The sequence below is a fragment of the Saccopteryx leptura genome, chromosome 1 (genome assembly GCF_036850995.1).
Source record: "Saccopteryx leptura isolate mSacLep1 chromosome 1, mSacLep1_pri_phased_curated, whole genome shotgun sequence".
Taxonomy (NCBI): domain Eukaryota; kingdom Metazoa; phylum Chordata; class Mammalia; order Chiroptera; family Emballonuridae; genus Saccopteryx; species Saccopteryx leptura.
In genome coordinates this window covers 170,742,968-170,766,030 of record NC_089503.1, presented here as the reverse complement: position 1 = coordinate 170,766,030, position 23,063 = coordinate 170,742,968, and the positions used below count along the sequence as shown (strand labels likewise).

Below are 23,063 nucleotides of genomic sequence, written 5' to 3'. Positions count from 1 at the left end.
CTAGATGTCTGTGTGATGGCTTGTCCTAAAAATAGCCACTTGTTTCCTTGGCCTGCGCCTGACCGCTATGTGCTCCAAGCAGGAAAGATCCTACTGCTCCTCTTCAGACCTGGGGCCCTGGAGTTATTGCCATAGCTTTCGGGGGGAGAGAGCCTGGGGAGAAGGCGAGAAGGTGGGGAGCAGGAAAGCCAGAATCAGAAAAGGCAGCCGGTGCCTCGGTCCCTCCGTCCACCAGGATTCTTGGACACCTGCTGGTATTCATTCACGGAGAACGCAGCTCATTCAAAGAGCCCAGGCTCCAGTTTCTGCTTAGGCCTAAGTCACGCTGGAGAGAAGTGCCTTTGGGGGTGGGGGGAGGTCTTTCCCCCACTTCCCCACTCCCCCGCCCAGGATCAAGTTCCATTCAAGGATATAAGAAGCCTATTTCAGGAGCTGATCATTTATGCTCTTTCTTTGTTGTTTTCCTGGAAGGGAGGTGAGAAAAGCATTCACAGAAAGAGCGAACAGTTACAGTGGGCACCCCTCCGCCCCCGGACGCCGGCAATTCCTGGCACGCATCTGGTGGCGGGCCTGCAGCTTCCGCGCGGCTCATATACATATTTCGAGGGGGAGGTTGGGCGGCTGTTTCTTCGCCGGGTCAATGTGTTAATTAAAAGTTGGTCCGAGTTGGTCAGCACGCATTCCCAGATGTGCTTAACAGCATGCAATTAACACATAACGCAAATCTTTTTTGAAGATACCAGAATTGAACCCCCCCCCCAAAGAAACTCCATCCGCCCCCGCGCTTACTATGAAACAGTAATGGCAAATAAGGGAAAAGTCATTAAAAGATGTAATTAAATGTGGGCCGCCATTCAGGAAGGGCGTAGGGCTAGAGGGAAAAAAAAATTCCTGAAATCTATAGATTTCATAAATAAATAGAAAATTGATTTTTTTCAGGAGGATGTGCAGGCACAGGATCCGTTTCCCTGCGTTCCCATTCCATGTATATTAAACAGCCGGCGAGCGGCGGCCGAGCGGCGGCGCGGTGACTCAGCGAGCGCCTGCAGGGTCCGGGTCCGCGCGCCTCCGCCGTCGCTGCTGGCGACTGCGCAGGGGCCTCCGGAAGCCAAATTGGTTTTACATCCAGGGATAATTACCGTATGCCCACTTGCCTAGCATCCTTTATATTTTCAAAAGTGCAGGGAAACGTGCGCGCGCGTTGTGATTGAGCCATTCTAGATAAAATATATTTATATGAAAAGTATAAGTATTGGTGGAGACACTTAATGTCATCGTCGCCGCCAGCCGAGAAGCTGGTCCGGGTTCCACTCGCCCAGGCTGCTCCTGTCGGCTAGCTCCTGCCCGCAGTTCTCTACCCGAGTTAGCTTCTCGCGCTCGGTCCTCAGGCCTCCACAAGTCAATTGGCTTCTATTTGCCTTTTAATTTGGGTTGATTCACTTTGTTTTGTTTTTTTCTTTTGCCACCTCTTAGAGCAGAACAAAGACCTCATCTTTTAGCCCCCGTATTCTGTATTCTCCTCTTTACACACATTCACAAAGGCGCTCAAGTGCAAGGACACACACACACACACACACACACACTCACTCACTCTGCAACTTCCTCACTTCCCAGGGCTTGCGGAAGCCAGACAGGTCTTGGTGCCCTATTGGGCACCTTGAAGCCGCACCGAGCCACTGAGTCAACTTTTTGGTTATCATCCTAGACTTAGATCTTTGGATGGTTAGTTTAAGGGATGACATGTGAATTCCATCACCAACACCACTCAAAAAAGGGACCGGAGAAAGCCTTGTAACCAATTAATTGTATGTGTCCTATCCAAAGGGCGTGCCTTACTGATGACACCTAATGAAGCAAATAATGGATTGGCAATATCTTGGCTCTTCATCTGGTCCTTTTAGAATCCTGGTGTTAGGGAGAAATGGATAGTGATAGACGGAGAGAAAGACGGGAGGGGGGTAGAGAGAAGGGGTTGGCTGCAGAGCCTTGGAAACGCATCAGATTTGTTGAGTGTCAGCTTGAAGAAGACAGTCCGAGCTTTGATTTAAACACGGGCAGCGTCATTCTTAACTAGTGTCCAACGACTGCCCTCCACCCCCACTCTGCTTCCTGCCGCTGGCTTCTTTTCTCCCTTTTGTAAGATACAGAAGGTGAATAATGAAACCATTTTGCTAATAGTTTATGAGCCATGAGATTGGAAATGTATATGGATAGACCGGGGCACCAGACTAAAATCATTTGAAAGAAGCATGAGGCTTGGCAAAGAAAGAAGCCTGCCGTGTCCTCTCTCCCCACCCCGGAGAGGAATGGAACGGAAGAGGTCGCCTGTGGCTCTCCGCGCCATCCGAGGGCGGCGGCTTGGCCGCTTTTCCTGCCGGCCTCTTACCCTCCTAGTCCCCCCGAGGGACTAGGACACGAGGGAGATGAATACTGGCAATGATGGCGAGATGGCGCGAGTGGAGGATAATCGTTATCACCAGGATTTTTCTTCCAGAGATGGGATCCGAAGAGATCTATCACACTAGGCAGCTTTCCCGGCAGCAGCAAACAATAGACGTGAGCTTCGCACTGAAGACAGCCCCGGGGACGCTGTGCGTCTGTCATTTCTATCCCCATAGGTCCTGTTCCCCAGTGCAAACACCCACCTCCTTTGATACACACCGCAAAGCACCCGTTTAACTTCCACACTCGCCCGCACGGAGCTTTCCTATGGGAAGACTACATTTCAAAGCTTGGGCTCCAGGGGTGAGAAGAAGGAAACCTGAGGCGTTGGGGGAGGTGTGGAGGAGGTGAACGGTGAGGCGCTGTCCTGGATCCTCTCTTTCCAGCCCACTAAGGGGCTGCAAAGCCGGGGCAAATCCTCGAAGTCAGCTCAAAAGAGTAGTCCAAGCCAATGGCCCGCTAGAGACCGCCCCACATCTGGCCTAACGTCCCGGAGAGGGCGGGGGAGGGCTGAGCAAGCAGGAGGCGTCTGGCTCCTAGCCGGGCTCCCCAGCCAGGACAGCAATTGGAGAGGGAAGGCCGGGACAGGTACGCAGGGAGGGGAGCGCCAGCCAGGCAGGAGGAGAACCTCAGGACTCCGGGGCTGTGTCCCACTCCGGTTGGGAGCGCTCTGCAGCTCGCTCTGAGACTGGCCAAGGGGCGCCCCATGGGGTCCAGAACCTTGGGGAAGTGAGGGAAGTGCAGCGGTTTGTGGGCCCGAGAGCCCAGAGCGCGCGGGCTTCGCAAGGGGCTGCCAATGACGCGCGCGCTTCAGTGCAGGTGGAGCCCTGGGAGGTGAGCGCAGCGCGCAAGGAGAGTCGCCCCCGCCTCTGCCGCCGCCGCTGTCACGCACACCCTGAGCACCTCTACCTTTTTCTCTCCTTCCAAACTCGCTGGATTCTGGAGTCAACAAAATAACTTTCCTGTGTCCGGGAAGGTAACTGATGGCAAGTGGTGTTAGAAGAATGGCCAGTGCGGAGAAGTCCCCCACCCCAACTGCGTCGGGGACCCTCTTTGATTGTTCACCCAGGGATGGGAGGAGAGGTTACGGACTTGATATTTCCGTTTATAGAGGGCGCAGTGGTCGTACTGGGCTGGGGTGGGCAATGGAAAGGGAAAGCGTCGTGACTCTCCGACTCCCCCACACTCCCCCATTGAGAGGCTGCCTTTAGGCCCCTGGGTGGGCTTGGCCCCTGCTCCCAGGCCTTGCGTGAAGAGTGGAGCCTTTAAGGAGACCAGGGAAACCTCCTCTTACCTGCAGACCCTCACCTGCAGCGTCCTCAGTTCCTCCAACCCCCGCGTCCATCCCGATTGCCAATCCTATCCACGCGATTGTAGTGAGACAGCCAGGATCAATTTAGTAAAGCAACCTCGCGGAGCGGGGAGCTGGGAGTGGCCGAAGAGTGTATGTAGTCCTGGGGGTGGCGGTGGCGGTGAGGATGGGGATATTTTTGAGAAATTACCTGGGTCTTAAAATGAAAATGTAAACTAAGCCAATCCAGTTCACACTCCGGCCCTGGCTCACCGCAAGGAGAATTGTAGGCAGTGAGTGGTGTTCAAGACTCCGGGTCAAATAGACCCCTTCCTGTCGCTCAGCAGGTGTGAGTGGTTCTCGGCCCTGGGGGGCTATCGAGGAGGACCCAGGTGCCACCTAGCAGGAAGCTCTTCGGGGAGAGCTCTCGGCCCCCGGCAAGGGAGGACAGAGCTCAGGTGTGCGCCTTCGCTCTCCCCGCCGGGGTTAGGGCGGAAGGACGTTCAAGCACAGGTGCTGAGAGGGCCGTTTGTTAGCCAAGGAGGGTTGCTGCTGCCGCCAGGGAACTAAGCCTGCTCTCCAGGAACTCCTTTGTGCCTTGTACCCTCCTCCGTTCGCACTTCCCTCCCAAACTCAGGGTTACCTGAATTCCCGCCCTGGATTTGGAAGGAAACCCCGAGTCCTAGCAGTTACCCACTTTCCCTCGGTCGCCCCCGGGATGCCAGGGGACCCAGCTCCATGTCCCCCGCAGCCTGCCTGGGTCTGCGGCCGAGTCAGAGAGCCCCGCTCTCCAGGGCCTTGGCCCTTCCCGGTTGCTGCCTGCAGGGCCCGGGTCGGGGTGGCGGTGGGAGGAGAGGAGCGACTTTGGGAGGATGGGGAGGGTCCAAGTGCGCAGTGGTTCCGCTTGCAAAATGATGAGAAAACTACTGTAAATTCTAATACAATTAAATTCCGTGTCCCGTCCCCCCCCCCCCCCGAAGGTGCCCCTTCCCAAATCCTGCTTGGAGTGTAGCGGGAGGAGTGATACGGCGGACCCTGCAAAGAGGGATCCGGTGCAAATGTATGCCCACTCTCATGTGTTGGTTGATTCAGTCTAAAAGTTGCTATTGATAGGTGACGCGCGGCTGCCGGAATCCCAGCGCCTGCTTCCCAGTGCGAAGTGAGGGAGGTCCCCACACCGCACCGCGGCCCGTCAGGACCACATCCTGTGATTTACTCGGTTTTGTTTCTGTCCGCACAGCGCACGAGGCCAGGGAAGATACCGCGGGAGGCCCGGAAAGCACCCACCGGCTGCAGTCTGGAGGGCGGCGCTGCGGTCCGACCATGGATGTGAGTCTGTACTTGGCCCGGCTTGGCTCCGCGCTCGTGGGCTGGTGGACACGGGGGGGGGGGGGGTCGCTGCCTCTCCAGCACAGCCTCCGCCCCGAGGCTGGCCTCAACCCCGCCACTGCCCGTCCCGCCCATCTATCTGACCGACCTCCAGCTCCTTTCTTCTCCCTCCCGCTTCGATTTCTCCCTTTGCACTCTCTACTTCCGTGCATCTGACTCTCTCCAAGTGCGCTCAACTTCCAGCTGAGTTTGCAACTGGGCGCAAACAAAACAAAACAAACAAACAAAAAAACAACAACGAAAAACACTGATTAGACTGACCTTTACCTGGGAGACGGGGTGGGCTGGGCATGTGTGTTTCATAAAGAAAACTGCGGACTGGTGACAGGTGAGACGCAGAATGGAGCCCGCCCGGAGTGCGGTCTTGGGCTGAGGGAGGGGACAGGCGTGTTTAAATAGAGACCTTTCCTTCTGCCCTGGCACCGACTGCCAGATGGGAGGGCAGTGCTCACGAAGCCTCACATTTGGGACCATCCCTCTGCGATGCAGGGACAGATGTCTTCATCAGAACCTCGGCACTGCCCTGGGTGGAAAGGAGAGAAGGATGTGGGCACAGGCTGAGGCTAACCGGGAACTAGGGTCAGAGTAAGATTCCTAAATTCCAGGTAGAACCGGGCTCTGTGACGCCTTTCCCGGGAGTGGCTTCGGACAGGACTCGCTTGTAGAGATGGCAAAGGCGCAGCCGATCATGGAGGTTCGTGGGCTTGACCTTGAGCTCTTTTTTACATGGCAGAGCCTTAGACCATGCTTCTGTGTTTTTGGAACGGAGACCTCAAGGGGGTGGGGAGCAGAGCAGGCTAGAGACATTCGGGAACGCGGCGAGGCGAGCGCTTTGCTGCCCGAGTCTGTGGCGCGAGGAAGGGATGTGCGCGCCCTGCAGCGGTCAGGCAGGCTTTCTCGAAGCAACCTCTCCGGCCAGAGCCTCTGGCAAGGTGGGTCAGACTAGCCCTTCCCACTAGAGCCAGGGCATTTAAGGAGGGATCAAAGAAGGGTGTGACTGAAAATAACCTGGGACTCGGTGACGTGTTTGGCCAAAGATCAGAGCCCTAGTGCGGAGGTGGGGAGCAGTTAGGTCCCAGCGAGGAGAGAACGGAGGCCTGGCGCGTTTGCAGGGCCCTGTGCCATCCCCAGATTAATTTCTTACCCGCCACCCATTTCACCTCTCAAAGTGGATATCACAGTTGGAATCCCTCCATGGCCACGTCCCCAAAGCGCTCCATCAGTCGCTGTGGATGGACTGGGGGAGGGGGGGTGGAAGACTAGAGGACCTTCCTTTCCAGCGCGTGTGCCCCCAGAGTTACGGGCCACAGAATCAGGGGAGGGCTCCATTCTCTGCTTCACTGGCGAGCTCAGGAGGCAGGGACAGTCTGGTTGGGACAAGATGAGGCCCCTTCTACCTGGCCCAGGCTGTCTGGATTCTCACCTCAGCCTTCCCCAAACAGCTTTTCAAAAACTAGCTGCTGAATTTAAAGCAGAAGCAAGTTTCTGCTCCTATCCCTGGGCTGCATGCTGGGTTATGAACAGATGTTGAAGTTGGTACGACCTGATAGCCCAAACTAGTGGCAGGGATCCGGAAATGTCAGAACTCCGGGACTGGGTGTGCGATGTCCTAGTACCTGCCCCCCACCTCCATTCCCTGACAGTAAATGCCACTCTCTTGTCACATGTTTGTCTGAGCATCCAGTCTTTTAGTAAATCCTAAGAGGAAGAAAAGGAAGGAAGGAAGGAGAGAATGAAACCGAAGTAAAAAAGAAGTTAAGAGGAAATGAGAGAAAAGTTGCCATAATAGGAAAGGTTTGGTTAAAAAAAAAAAGAATGACCTGTACATAAAAGTTTTTCTTTCTTTTTCTCTTTGAGAAGAACAGGATGCTTTGAGAGCCATGGAGTTGGCCCAGGAACAACTCCCTTCTCAAATTCTCTGGCCCTGGCAGCTAGTGGATATTTGTCCACTGCTCATTGACCAACTTGCATTTCTTGGGTTCCCCAGCTTCCAACCATCAGCCACATGCAAATACCCTGTCCACAGGCTTCACTCAGGGGCTGATCTGGTCGAAGGCCTAGAAGGCCAAGTGCACTCTCTCTGTTACCTATGATTTTATTTGTCACAGAATCTGGGGCTGGGAGGGGGGCACATCGAGCCAGGCTTGGCTCTGGTGGGAGAGGATTGCTCGCTTAGATCATTCAGCTATTAGGAATTTTCCTGTCTCTGATGAGATCTTGGAACTTGGGAACTTCCTGGGCTCAGCAGAGTAAAATGGCCTTGCCCTGAGCTCTGGCTTAGCTCTCCACACTGCTCTGCTGTGGTCTCTCCTTGCTGCAGGTTCTTTTTTGTCCCTGTCCTTAGTGTCCTATCATGTGGCCTCCAGACACTCTGAGGCTTTACCTGTAGGCTGGGCTCTCTCTAGACAGAAGGACTCTACATTTTCTTATGACATTCCCCTATCTGGACAAAACCAGAGAGCGCACTTGGTGGGGACAGGAGGAGGTGGATGCAGAGAAAAGGGGCCTGTTTGTTTCTGAATGCACTAGTGAAAGGGTGAAGAAAAATGGCTTCTGTTCTCAAGGAACTCTGGGATGTGGCAGGACAAGGCTCTGTCCTTTAATAAATCCTTCAGGTCTGGGACCTATAAGCCCTGAGAAGAGGCGATGAGAAGGAAATGATACAGGAGGGCTGGGCAGAGGCAGCCACCTGTGCCACAGCGCGTGGGCCTCATTTTTCTTAGATGGCCTTAAGTTGTGATTGTAAACAGTGGTCATGGGTTTGTGACTAATCAGAGCATCAACACCTGTCAGCCCCTAAGCCGTGCTCTGCTCTGAGCTGCTGTGCAATTAGGGGTCAGATGATTAGCTTGAATGTCCCAGACCAGGAGAGGTACGTGAACTAGTCCCTGTCTTCTTCAGCCTCAATGCCTTGACCACCATCCTGTCCTCTCCACAGGGTTGGGTCACCTGGGGACTAAAACGGCATGAGAACTAACTCCAGTCCCCCCTCTCCCTTTCCCCAGCTAGACCTTTGACTTGAAAAGACTTTTGTTTACTCTGCTGGGTGGGTGTGGAAGGACAGAGGCAGTCTGTCCTTCAGTAAAATACCGCATAAGGGTTGATTTTCACCAAGTTCTCGTTCACCTTCAAAAGTCTGTGGAAGGACAGATGGGACTATTTTTTGCTACTTCCCTGAGAAGCTGGAGGGGTTTCTTCCCATATCTCTGCCATCTCTCTTGGGTCAGTCACCTCAGGGCTCCAGCCATGGGGTAATTCTCCATGAGAACATAGAGGTTCTCACAGAGACTTCCCTTACTCAGAAGTGAGAGCTCAGAGGAGCTGAGTTCAGCCTCCTTCCCGGATTTCATCTGGCAATGAAATTTACATGTCTCTGGCAAAGAGCTGAGACCTGAAAGGCACATGGAGGGAGGGCATTAGGGAGAACCCAGAAAGGAACCAGGTGACTCTGTTCAATGAGGGAATTTCCATAGTTTCCTCTATGTCTCACGAGTGTTAACTCCATATTCCCCTTAAGTGAAGGAATAGAATTCTCAGTTGATGGGACTATTTTTTGCCACATGTTCCTATGTATACTCTGGCTGAGCAGTTTTCGAGTTTGGCCATGGAATCCGTAGGCTACCTGCTAAGTCTTCTGTGCACTCTTCCATCTGACTTGATTTTGACATAAAATACCGCATAAGGGTTGATTTTCACCAAGTTCTCGTTCACCTTCAACAGGTTGGATTCAGTTTCTATATTTCTCAAATTTCCTTACAATAACAGTGCAAGAACCAGATATGTTTAGCTTCTCTGAGACAGGATTAATTGCACCACAGTTCTCCAGGAAGTTCTGGCTAAAACCGCCTTTGCTTTTCCCTAAATGAGACCCACACTTGAGATGAAAGTGACTGTCATTTTTCTTAAAACGTGAATTATTAAAATATTTGCCTTTTTTCTGCCTGTTTGGAATAAACTTGGTTATATTAACATTTAAACAGATACATCATAAAAAATAAACATAGCTTTTTTATGTAGAAATTTTCTTTGAAATGAAAAACAATCATAGTTCAGGTACGTAACATAATTTCAGAAAATTATATCTTTGATAATCATTGTCAACTAGATTTATGCTCAGAAACTTCCATTACCTTTGGCATACTTTTTTACTATTATGTCCTCGGATACAACTGAATTTACCATCAACTGCTTAACAAATATATATTCAAATGAGATGTTTCCCACATTAAATTTTTTTTTTTAACATTTGCCTTTATATAACTTTGTTGACAGGAAAATTTGCAGCTCAGAAAAATGAAGTCTGGAGTATCAAGCTCCACTGATCCATTTTTATACCCTCTTGTTTTATTGTTAACATTTGAGTAGTAAAAAAGACATTGATTATCAGGAGAAAAATATGTTTTCTTTTGGGAGCAGAGGCTTATTGAATAATTAGTTTTTCTATGGTGTTCTTTAGTTTTCAATCAGATCTATCATTGTTTTCTATTATGCAAATTAAGGAAAGATTCAAAATACTGACTTATGACAGAGCATATTCTGCATCATACCAGAGTCATCAATATTCTATTATTTCAAATGAAACACTTTAATGTAATTTAGAAGGGAGGAGGAGGTTCCTATAGATATTCATCAATCAGTGATGGCCAAGTTGGCAACTATGGACAAGAAACATTTAGAAGCAGAGACATAACATCAGAAAAGTTCAAGTTTCTACTGGCACACTGACAACCCAAAAGTGCCATTGAAAAGCAAAGACCTAATGGTAAATGACACTGTGAAAAAGAAAGAATAAGGACAACTTGTCAGCCGACCACTTGTTGCCTAAATGCATCATTTTCTTGCTTACTATCAGTGGAGCAATGCCCCGTGTAACACGACTTGTATAAGAAGAAGCAGCTTCCTGCTTTTCCTACTTGAGGTTCAAGCCAGTAATTTTGTTTTTGAATGAGGTAAAATTTCAGATACCATAAACCTTGACATTTAAACCATTTTAAAGCATATGGTGTAACAGCTTTTTACTCCATTCACCATGGTGTGTAACCATCCCCACAATTTAAGTCCAGAATATTTTCAGCATCCCAAAAGGGAACCCTATGTCCCCTAAGCAGTTATTCCCCAAGGGTTTGCCTGTCCTGGACATTTTTTCACCTAAATCATTTCATATGTGGCCTTTTGTGCCTAGCTTCTTTCACTTAGCGTGATGTTATCAAGGGTTATTCGTGTTGCAGTAGATGTTAGGACTTCCCTTTCTCTTTATGGCTGAATAATATTTAATTTTATGGATACACTACATTTTGTTTATCTAGTCCTCAGCTGATGGACATTTGGGTTGTTTTTTTTTAATACTTTTTTGGCTATTATGAATAAGGCTGCTGTGAACATCTATGTATAGGTTTTGTTTGACCGAATGTTTTCAGATCCGCTGGGTCTATACCTAGGAGTGGGATTGTGGGGTCAAATCATAACTCTATGTTAACTTTTTGTGGAATCACAGTACTGCTTCCCACAGGAGCTGTACAGTTTTACAGCCCTACCATAAATGTGTGTGTGGGGGGGTACACAACTTTGCCAGCATTATTTTATTGTCCACATTTAAAAAAAAATTATAGCCATACTTGTGAGTGTAAGTAATATTTCACTGGGATTTTGATCTGTATATTCCTAATGACTAACTATGCTAAGCATTTTTTTGTGTGTGCTTATTGGCCATTTGAATCTCCTTTGGAGAAATATCTATTCACGATCTTCATCCACTTTAAAATTGGGTTGTTTGTCTTTTTCGTTGTTGAATTTTAAGAGTTCTTTCTATATTCTGAATATCGGACCCTTATCAGATATGTGATTGCAAATATTTATACTTTCTCCCATTCTCTGGGTTGTTTTTTACTTCCTTGATAATGCCCAACAATTCATAAAAGGTTTTGATTTTTGATAAAGTTCAATTTAACAGTCATTATTTTAAATATTCCTCCAATTTAACACAACACAAAACAAAAAATTAAAATACCAAACTCAAAAAACAAAAGAGAGAGAGAGAGAAAGAAAGAAGGCCCTTTTGTAATACCCAGACAATAACTTTATCAAATGGAGGTTATCAGGGAGTACTGAAAGTCTCTGCTGTTGTTTAAGAAAAGGAAACAGCTATGGCTACATTGACCTTTATCTTTGAAGAAGTCCTCCGTTATTCAGATAAGTTGTCAACCCTGCTGAAAGAGATCTTTTATCTCAAGATGACCGCAGTTGTGTGTGCATGTGTGTGTATTTTAAATTATCACTATCAAATTCATCTACCAAGAAATTTCAAATAGTCTCTTATGTTTAAATAACATTAAGGATCTGCCTTAAACCAACAACAACCAGGAAAATCCAAAGGTTGCCAGGGTGTTCCTCACTTAGCCATTTCTAACACAGCCACACGTAGGCCTGTGTGTCAGGTGATATACTTGTCAAGTTCCTGGGAGAAAGATCTTGGAGTCAGACATCAGAAAAACTAAATGATTGCAAAACATGTTAAAAACCCAAAACTTAGTAAACCAATAAGACTATGAATGGACAATATTAGATGTAAAGGCTTTGCCTAGTCTCTCAAATTGGCTGTTTTGAGGGCAATTAATTTATAAAGGAAAAATAACCAAACAGTGGTTTGAATCAGATCTTCATAATTATTTCATTATTTAGCTATTGAGTAAAAAGGCTTATGGTGAATGCTGATGTGGACATCTCTGATTCTGTCCATCAGAAATCTTGGGACACATTCCTGCATCTGTCATTTTATGAAGTATATGATTGAGCCACCCCCTGGTCACTGTCAGAGTGTCGTGCACAGAGTTCCTGCTTGAGCCATCGGCATGGCTGTCATCCCCAAGAGTCCTGAAGCATCCTGAGGGAAACTCTGTTTTCTTATCTTTATCCCCTCAGTTATGGTGGGGAGAACCTGGAATAATACATGTGACACTTACAAGGCATTTCAAAATTTCACCGTGTGTGTGGTTATGAAGCAGTTATAACAGAACAGGCATTGGCCTAAGATTTAATAATCTGAAAAGTAAGTTCTCGAACAATTCTATGGAGGTAGGTGCTATTATTTTTCCCCATTAAAAATCTAGAACTATCAGATGAACAGCACAGTCTCTGTATGAATTGATTCTAGAAATAACTTATTGAGTACCTATGACGTGCCAGATTTCTCTTGAAACATGGAAGGTCTTGGAAGGCAGGGGCTGCATTATGGCTTTCTCTCATGACAACAGGCACCAGTGGCATGGTTGTCACTGCTATCTTTTGATGTGGGGTGGGATCACTGAAATTAGTTTGATTCATTTATTTGTTTCTCTGCACAAGTCCTGTAATCAATCGCATTTGCTACTATTAATGTGAGGCACAGGCAAGGGAAATAGATCACAACCTAAACATTAGTCAGAAAGGTGATAACAAAAAGAAAAGAAATATGACAGCCTGAATGTAGTTCTGCAAAGTTCTGTTGCTGCTGTTATGAACCACGTATTGAAGAGCCAATGAGAGTTGGTGAGTAGCCACTAAATGCTTGAGCTGTGGGACGTACCCTTAATGTTTCATAATTACAATCAGAAAGGTGAGGAATACTGACACACAAAAAATGAATATATATTAGTCTATAGGAAATAGAGTAAAAATCCCACTTATTGGAAATATTTAATAATTAGTCTTTTAGACAGAGGTTTTTCAGTCACAGAGGGGTTTTTAATGCACAAAAGGTAAATAACAAGCAATATCAGATCTGTTCCAAAGATAGCCTTCAAAATATTCCCCAAAGTTGGAAAACAATCAACTCTATGTCTAGTGTTTTCAAAGGATTTGTGTTGTATGATTGAACAGCACTCACAGGAATTACTGAGGCCCCCAGGCCCCTGAAGACTCACCTGAATGGAGAGAGAATTAAATACACCAAGTACCATATTATCATTACCTATCTTGCACTGCATCCTACTTTTTGAACAAAGGTTAATTACTACTAATGTGAATACTTAATAAACAAGAACCTTACTATGTATATAGATGGCAATTAAAGCATATACTCTAGCTGTTTATCCACTTAAGAGGGAAAAACCCAGTTTTTGAAGTCTGGTACCAAACAGAGGAAATATTTGAACATTTGATGTGTTGTGGCTCATGTCACATAGTGCGGCTCTTGCTATGATTTGGCCAATACTGTGTCCAAAAGCTCAAGCCAAATATTCTGTGGAATGGATTGCCAGGCTGATTGACTAGACAAGTACATCACAATGGGTCCAGCCCTATTGTGTGTGTGTTTAAATAATCAGCAAAGACTCTTTCTATGCTGAACACTTATTCTGATAGAGTTGAAAACTAGAGGATGTTAAAATAGCTGTGAATTTAATGGTTCATTGCATAATATGTATTGAGTACCTGCTAGGTTGTAGGGTGGAGTTTTACAAATGCCTTCTCCTTATGCTACCCTATGAGGTGGATAGATAGGCAGCTAGGTAGTAGGTAGGTTAAGAGATGTATTATGAATCCCAGAGGGAAGAAAGTGAAGTTTAGAGGTCTGCCCTTGTCCACTCAAGTGGTGAGAGTGCTGATCCCAGCCTAGAACCCAAGCTTCCAACACCAAGTCCAGGGTTCCCCTTCCACAACATTGATTGACATTTTTGAGAGTGTGTTCCACTTGAATGCCTACATCGGAATGAGCTGGGATAGGTGTCTAAAATGCCAAGTCCTGGGCCCCGCTCTAGAAATACTGAATTCCTCAGACTCGGCATTTTAACAGTCCCCTCAACAGATATTTGTGCACTATAAATTTTAAGTATAGCTGGTTGCAATACTAAGAATCTTGAAATATTTGATTATGTTAATTTGACACCAAGGAAAGAGTTTGAGGGCAAAGAAGACAGTAAACGACGTGGACTCTTAATAGCTACCTTGCAAATTGGGATTCCAATAAAGGATTCACAGGGCTTGTCCCAGTTGGGGAGCTTGTCCTTATTTGGAGTATTCTACAGAAGTGTGATTTAAAAAAATCACATGGTTGGCCCTGGCTGGTTGGCTCAGTGGTAGAGCGTCGGCCTGGTGTGCAGGAGTCCTGGGTTCGATTCCTGGCCAGGGCACACAGGAGAAGTGCCCATCTGCTTCTCCACCCCTCCCCCTCTCCTTCCTCTCTGTTTCTCTCTTCCACTCCCACAGCCAAGGCTCCATTGGAGCAAAGTTGGCCCGGGCGCTGAGGATGGCTCTATGGCCTCTGCCTCAGGCGCTAGAATGGCTCTGATTGCGACAGAGCGACGCCCCAAGATGGGCAGAGCATCGCCCCCTGGTGGGCATGCCGGGTGGTTCCTGGTCGGGTGCATGCAGGAGTCTGTCTGACTGCCTCCCCATTTCCAACTTCAGAAAAATACAAAAAAAAAAAAAGATTAAAAAAAAATCACATGGTTTCCTAAAGCATGTTCTGTGGAACCCTATGTTCATGGATAGCCTGAATCTGATATAGATATGGGGATCTTATAACAATGGATTCCCACTGTATCCCCACTCCAGGGGAGTTTTGCTCTGATAATCCTAATGAGCATTGAGATAAACAATGGTCAAACTTTAGTCAAAGAACTAGTGTCCAGGGATACTGACAAGCTTTGGGCTGTCGTCAGAAGTTGGACTGGGTGTGAACTTGAACATCGAGTGGATCCTGGCTGTGTCTCTGGTCTCTTAGCTGGGGAATATTTAAGGCAGAAGAATTTTTTTGCAATGCTCTAGACATCTGAGGCTATTGTGGTGCATTTAGTGTGGGAAGAACAGCATTTGTGGTGGGTCCCATGTTGTATATTACCTGAGGGACACCAGTCTTTGGCTGGGAGTTTGGATTAGGTTAGATTAGATTAGATTATTAGCAGAAACATTCCTTCTGTCTATGCATTGCCTACTTTTATCAAGAAGGTCATTGGGAAAAGGAAAACAGGCATTTTCAGTTAGCTAAGTCCACTTTTCCCCAGGCTCCTACTTTGTTCTTAGCCTTTTTTTCTTTGGGCAGTGTCTTCATCTACACAGAACAAAGTGACTTAGCAACTGCTCCGGTAACTCAGAGCTGTGTGTCCACCTGATGGATGGATTAAAATAGTTTGGTTGTTGACATTTATCAAATTACCCGGAGAACAGCCACATCACCATCTCGGTTCACGCCATGGAGAGCTCTTGAAGAAGCCTTTTCAGAACTGTGTGCTTCTCTTAGTTATCGTAATGTTTGAAGATAAGTTGCTTTATTGTTTGTTAAGCACATGCTTTATTCATAAGCGGGTTTTGCCACATATACTTGCTCATGAAAAACACAGAGTAAAATAAAGAAATGTAACAGTATCCTAATAACTCAGGCAACCACCACCCAAGCGTATAAATACTTGAGTCGAGCTGCCTTTACTTTGCCCTCTTGCCAGAGTTGTCCGGAAGAGTCTTTACCTTTTCATTATTCTTTGTAGGGGGTATCAGTTGGCTAAGTGTTGGTCTCATCAATTCAAAGCCTAAATTCAGTTTACCCTTTGAATAAGAGGAGTTTAATGCAGTTAACTGTCTTCGGGGGAACTTACAAATTAAGCTCAGAGGTAGTCAGGAAGGGAAAGTAGATCTGTTGTTGCAACACCAAAGAAATACCTGATACGTGCTAAATGCAAAAGTGATAAGCATGGTGATGGTGCTTCAATGGAGCTGTTGAGTCTGGCCATGGAGAATTCAAGAAAGCTGACTAGGGGAGATTGCTGAGATTGGTCTTTAAAAACAGGTGAGAGTGCAATTAGAGCAGGAAAGAAAATAAATGGGCGTAGGGTGCTGTATATAAAGGCTAGGATATGAGTAAAGACGCAGAAGTGGGAAAATAGAAGACCTATCTGAGCCACAGTAGAAGTGTATTTACGATGCAGAAAAGGAGGAAACCAACAGGGAAGAAGTTAGAACCTAACATTATTGAGAGCCCCCTAGACATGATATACTGTTAGGTGGATTACCCATCCATTTTTGCTGTTTTATCCTTGCAACAAGCAGGGCCGACTATTTGATTCATGTACCATTTTTGTTGTATATTTTTCTAATGGGAAGTGACCGCCATGGGATACCACATTTCCCAGGGCCCTTTGCATCTGCTCTGGGCCGAAGGACTGTGCATGTAACTTCTGAGTTAAAGTGGTTGGGAGGCTTGTGGGCCCTTTCCACTGTGGACTAAGGAAAGGAAAGCTCCAGTGGACGGAGAAGCCCGAGTCTTGCTCAGGATACAGTGGGACTTCCCATAAGTGAAATACATTTGTAGTAAGCTACTGAGCTGTAGAGATTGATCTTTATGGCCGCTAGAGTAACCTTAATTAATACAGGTGTTATTACAGCTTACGTAACACAGGTTCGTAGATGTAACTTACTCCAAATTGCATAAACAATAAGGAGTGGGGTCAGGATACAAATCCAGGTCTGTCTCCAGAGTGATTCTTTTAAAAGTCTATTCCTGTGGTTTTAACTGCTATCTATCTGTTAGCTGTGTTGGTTCTCTATTGTCAGTCCAGACCTCATTTTGGAGGCTTAGCTTGGTGTAGACAGTTGCCAACTGGATTTCCCTATTTGAAAGTCTATATCATTAGGGCATAAAAGAAATTCTTTTAAAATAATACCCCAATATACAATGGATTAAATGCATAGATTTGTTCATTGTTTGTTTGTTTGCCCAGAATCAGTGATCCAAGCCAAATGCTTGTTCCTGCCTGTCTGCTTCACTGAACCTGTTGCTTCTCTCCATAGTGTTCACCTGCCATCTACTAAGGTGGTGTCTCATTTGCATAGTTAAAGTGAACCCAACTCCTGCTTATCTGAGAAGAAATCTGAGATGGACAATTTCCCTTTAAGTACAGGACACAAGAGGTTGCACACTTTGGGTCCTATTCCATTGTTAGGAACTTACTGTGGACATATGGAGGCTGGACAGTGTGGTCACTAATAGGTGATTATGTGCTCAGCTGAAAGACTTTGGAGCACAACCGTCATCCTGGTCCAAAGGCCCTCAGCCATGTACCCACACTGATTTCTTGTGTACTCCCTACCTGGGTTAATGCCCACACCACCCTCCCTGATGCCCAGAGACCAGGGTGATATACTATGACTTTTTCTTTTACCTTCTGCTCCATTGCCAGTCACTTTTATCTCTTAACTATCCTTTGAAACTGCCCATTCCATGACCCCCCCCCCCAGTACTACCCTGTTTTGTACCTTCATCATCTCTCCCGTAGGCTTCTAGGATGGCCAACAAAATGGTCACCCTGTCTCCAGTATGAAACCGTCAAGGACATCCTTCATACTACCAGGAGAGTGATTTTTCTAAAATGCAAATCTGATGATCATTTCACTCCCTTTTTACAACCCTTCAATGATTTCCCGTGGCACAAGTCCAAATGGCTTTGCAGAGCACAAAAGGTCCTCTGTGGTTTTGGCTTCAGGTCTCTCCAGCCTCATTTCTGACACTTTCCTATTCCCCTCCCCCAAACATATCAACCCACAGCTTCAGTTACACTGAGCGACGTCAGGCTGTTTTGTTTCTTTGTGTCTCTGCCCATGTGTTCCTTCTGCCCAATGAATGATTTTATATATATATTTTATATATATTTTAAGACCCAATATAGTAGACACCATTTCTTGTATGTGACATGATCCCAATGCACTCCAAGCAAAGTTTATCACTCTTGCCTTGTTATGTTTCATTTTTTCTGTGAACTTTGTTGACTATCTGTTCCTTTTAGGTGTTGATTTAAGCACTGGGTGTGATGAGCAGACATAGATATGGTCCCTGCCCTTTTGAAGCTGAAGGTCGAATGGCAGAGTTGGACATAAATCAAATATTTCCACAAAGAAATATAAAATTATAACTGTGATAAGTACATGAAGAAGAAGAAGAAAAAAAAGAGAGACAATGCTTAGCCCATTGTGGGGGAACTTGACCTTGTCAGGGAGTACAGGGCAGAATTTCACCAAGGAAGTATGCTTAAGATGAAAAGTGAAAGCTGAATGGGCCAGGTGAGAGAAGTGAATTATAGGGGGAGGTAACAATGTGTACAAAACCTTTATGTTAGGAGGGAAATTTGGGCATATAGGGGAGAAAAAAGTGTCCCTTGATACTCTTAAGGTGCCTGAATGAGTTTGAAAATTAAATTGACAAAAACAGGTCAACAGGGGAAAAAAATTACACAGATTTATTTAATATACTTCTTACATGAGATGGGAACCTCCTTAAGGAAATGAAGACCCCAAGAAATGGTTAAACCTGGGTGTTTAGGTGTCAGGTTTGGTGAAAAGTAGAAAGTCGTGGAAAGATGTGATTGGGCATGACAAAGGAGCCAAGTGTAGTGACTGGGGGGGCCTGAGCAAGGCCTGCTTGTTTGGAGTCTTCTCGGTATTCCACCATCTCGGAGACAAGAATGTTCCTTTCCTTGGGGTATGGATAGGACGCCACTTACAGAAGGTCTCGTGACTGCTATGGGGAGAGTAGGGTGGGGGAGGATCAGAGAGTCTGTCTTGCTTCTGCCATTTTCACAATCTCCTTCAGTTCAAAATACTCAGTATGGCCAAGTGCATAGTATGGGGTAGCATGTACTGAACCCCATCATGATATATGAAGGGATTAAATAAAGACCAGGTTTGGTGGGGCCACTGGGTGGGGGATGAGATTCAGGATTCAGGAGAAATAGGTGGGGACAAGACTCTTCAGAACCCCATAAGCCACATGAAGGAGGAGTCTCTTTGTTCTAAGAAGAATGGAAAGCCATTACAATGAGATAGAGGAGATAAGACCAGGCCTTAGTTTATTTATTTATTTACAAGATTTTATCTTGGCTGACATGTGAGTTTGAGGTTTAGCCTAGTGGATGAAACCTCTTAGTTTAGGTAAAAGCTAGGGACATATGGAAATAGGGTTGTGGACAGGAAGATGAAATAATTCACATTTAGGATTAAGGAGAACAGATGAGGGGAACGACATGTCAAGGATGGCCCCTGTGTTTTGGGAGGGCTGAGGCACAGGGCCTGGAAGAAAAAAAGTTTGAAGAGAGTATGAATGTTGAGGAACCTTAAGGATACCCAGGAGGGGCCATTCTATTACTTTATATCCACTGGATCCTACTGACTTTTATGTGCATTCCTCCTCGTTAGAATGTGAGCTTCTCAAAGACATGGAGCAGTATTTTTTTATTAGTAGTATTAACCTTGTCCATTTTTGTATCCCCAGTCCTGATGGCTGTAATTTGCACACAGTATTTGTCCAGTAAATGTTTGGGAATAAATAATCTACTGACACCAAAGCCCACACAATTCCTCCCTCACCTGTGAGAAGGGCAAGAAAACACTGGAAAGGCAGGTTGGGGCAGCACTGTAGCATGTTTTAAATCCCTAGCTAAGAAGTTACATCATGACACACCATGTAATTAAACCTTGAGTTTACATTTATTTTCCAACCCAACCTTTGTTTCAAAGGATGCTTCTATTATTATTATTTTTTAAACATATAATGTTTATTCAAGGGACATTTTCTCCTAAGCAAATTGAACCCAGCCTAAATACAGAAAAAGCTTGGATATCACACTCTAAAAATGAACTCTGCCTTCATGTTGCAGGCTTAAGTGAAATTAGGATGAACTTACAGGGAAAGGGTTGGGAGACATAAAAGAAAGCCAACCTGGACTATTTCTTTTTCTCTCCTATTGGAAGTGAGTGTTCAGTCATTAGGGCAGATCTAGGGAGGGATTCAGACATGTACCTGGTCTGTTGCTGGGCTATTTTTCACAGCACAGTTGTGAAGGAATTCAAGTTAAAGGGCTACTACCACTATTTCTTGGAGTCATGGCAACAGTATATGTTTTGAATCTGTTGACTTTAGTCCTGACCACACAAACAGCTACTATCTGAAAAATAAAAAAGAAAAGTTAAGTCTATAAATGCCCTGTGATGTGTTTGGGATGTGGGGCCCTTATGATTGGCTTGTGTGAGACCGCTTTTTTTCGAATTGAATTTGCTCACAATAATGAATGGTGCTGCTTTAGTTTCCCTAAATCTGGACAGCGATGAGAGCTTCTACTCTAATCCCAAAATTGGATACATTATCCCTTATAGGTCTGTCTGAGATGTATATTTTATAAGGCACCATACCTATTTTATCCCCACAGGAAGTAGACAGATAATTGAGACCGAAGTGGTATGAATGTATATGTGTGTGGGCGCTGTTTATTCTCCTCCCTTGGAAGAATGTGTAATCCTTATCTAATGTAAGCAAAGGGGAGAGTGATTGGCTTGAAAGAGCCCATGGTTCTTGTAGATCTTGTAGATCTTTGATGATAATCAGAACTGAGTATCATGCGATGGATGGCCCAATCAGATTGATTTTAATGGCCCACTGGGGCAAGCATGACTAAATCTAGCTACCGACTCTGAGGCTGGATCTACACCCTGCAGAGGGTGGGCTGGGTAATGACCCAGTCATTTCAGGACACAGAGATGGCCACGCTGGATGCGGGTCCTCGCGCTATGGGCGTTTGCATTCAGAATTTTTGATGTGTGGCGAAGAGCCCAGGATCCAGCATGAGGACTGGCTGGGTTCATTTCTTCCCATAGATGCTTGCCAGTGGAATAGCCTTGGTCCTCTTACATCTCTTTCTGTGTTTCAGTTCCCCCACGTTGAAGATGGGGTTAAGACTGTACTTACTGCATAGAGTGTTTGGAAGAATGGCAAGCCCACGTTGAAGATGGGGTTAGGACTGTACTTACTGCATAGAGTGTTTGGAAGAATGGCAAGCCTTAATACTGGTAGAAGGCTTTGAACAGGGTCAGGCACGGAGCAAGCACTAAGTGATTTCTGGCTAATGTCATTACATTAGGAAATGCTTGCGATGTGGGCTTCACAGAGACAGAGATGGATCCGTGGAGGCAAGGGCAGTGCAGCTTTTGAACAAATATAAAGAATTTTTAACTTTTTGGTTCAAGCCCTGAACACCCATCATCTGCTTGACCTTTCAAACTGACTTATCTTAGAGACTACTTTCTATAAATAGTCTCTAAACATTTCAAAAATTATCCTAGAGGAGTTGAAGATCTAGGTGTCACTTAGTGAAGGTTAGAGACCTCAGGAGGATTTAGTTCTATAAAAAGGAACCCTGAGAAACTGTATCAACCTGGACGTGGAAACAGGTTTGTTAACGATTCTGATAATATCAATCATTTATCGAGGGCTTACTGTGTCACAGGAACTTTTTAAATTTTTCATTTAATCCTTTAATTTTGTTTAACTCTTTAATCATTTAATCATATTCAATCCTTATAAAATTCCATGAGGCACTGTTATCTGTTTCTTTTATATAACTAAACTGAGGCTAAGGGAGGTACTGTGGCTTTCCAAGGACCCAGAGCTCTTTAGAACCAGAATTGTATTTAAACTCAGTTATGACGAAGCACAAAGCTAGTGTTTCTTTACTTATATTTCTCTCTATATGCTATTATACATAGTAATAGCTATGATCAATATGACAGTTAAAGTACATTAAATGCCCTAGAGTTAAGCCTTTTTTTAAAGTTAGAACTGTACAGATAAGAAAATTGAGGATTAATGAAGTTGATTGGTTTGCCCAGGATTATTTGGTTACGGCATATCCCATGTGTAAGGCACCAAATTTTCTAATTTGTCTATACCCATCTAAAACTAAATATTCTTGCCAATTCCATACTTACCACTGACTCAGTGGGCTGACATAGGGAAAGTCAGCAGATACACCAATGGGCAGAAGATGCAAAGGTGGGGTGGGGCAAGTGTCAGGATTGTGGGGAGAAAGCTGACCCGCAACTAGCCTTCACTCTCCATGCAGGTTCGACAAAGTCACACTTGGTTGCCACATTCTCAGTGACATGATGACTCACTCCTTTTATTTTCTGTTTTTAAATTAATGATGTCAAAATTATAACAAAGAATATCTAAGTTAGACATTAGTAAGAATATTCTTACCAGCTTGGGTGTTAAAATTGTTAAAGGGTTATGCGGAATTGTTTCTCCCCTATGTTTGTAAGATAGGATATTCATTCTACCTGTTACCATGTCAAATATAAGGAGGTATCATCAGGTTAAAACATTCATCTTTTGGATAAAATTAGTCCATTCAATACAACAAGAGTTAACTCACTTCTTTGAACACATCAGACAAACCATGGGTTGTTATTAGTTTGGTCTGACTCGGTAGCAAATCGTTATACTTGACTTGGGAACTCACCAATGAGAGGACAAGTGGAGTTAGCACCTGCCAGTGATTGCTGTTATCAGTGCTGTTGGCTTTGCAGATGCCTCTCAAAATAATTAAAATATTTATATCCGTAAAATGGAGAAGTGCCTATCTTAATCCATTTTATCTATAACACCTATATAAAATCCAGACACTTTGCCAGGCTGAGTATGAGATCAGGATCTTGGAAAAATACACACATTAATAAATCATTCATTCAGTCTACCCTGCCCTCTGTATCCACTTACACCAGAAATTACCATTGAGAAAGAGAAATAGTCCACAGATGGGAAATCAGCCTGCTATAAATTCATTCATTCATTCATTCATCAAATTTACAAGCAGCTGTTAGATACGAGACACTGTGTTGCATAGTGAATAAAACATACAACAGTCTCTGGGCTAATGCAGCTTTTATTCTAGTGCAAAGACAGTGAACAATATAAGTAGGTGCTAAGAAAAAAGCCAAGGGAAGGGAAGGGGACATGAAATGTTGGGGATTGATTAGCAATATCTGCCTGGGTGCCTGGGCTGGGTGAGGTTGGGGTCAGCCATCTATATGCTATGTGGTTGTCATCTGTGGCCAACCTGGTGAAAAGGAGGCTGGCATACGGAGTCTAGGACATGACCTTGAACCTCTCTCTACTGAGCCACAAAACAGGCTAGATGTGGTGGGCTGG

At 45.3% G+C, this 23,063-nt stretch overlaps 1 protein-coding gene across 8 annotated transcripts in view; it reads left to right on the top strand.

The window, feature by feature from the left end:
- Nucleotides 1–3,020: 3,020 nt before the first annotated feature.
- Nucleotides 3,021–23,063, top strand: part of ESRRG (estrogen related receptor gamma) — a 548,848-nt gene continuing 528,805 nt past the window's right edge. For 5 of the 8 annotated variants that reach the window (XM_066380016.1, XM_066380041.1, XM_066380076.1 and 2 more), the window contains exons 1-2: nt 3,021–3,418; nt 4,974–5,062. In XM_066380016.1, coding sequence (XP_066236113.1) covers nt 5,061–5,062 — 2 coding nt within the window. In that variant the 5' untranslated portion in view covers nt 3,021–3,418; nt 4,974–5,060. Of the gene's footprint in view, nt 3,419–4,973; nt 5,071–23,063 lie in introns of all 8 variants that reach the window. The other 3 variants (XM_066380024.1, XM_066379967.1, XM_066380035.1) reach the window with 2 other exon arrangements.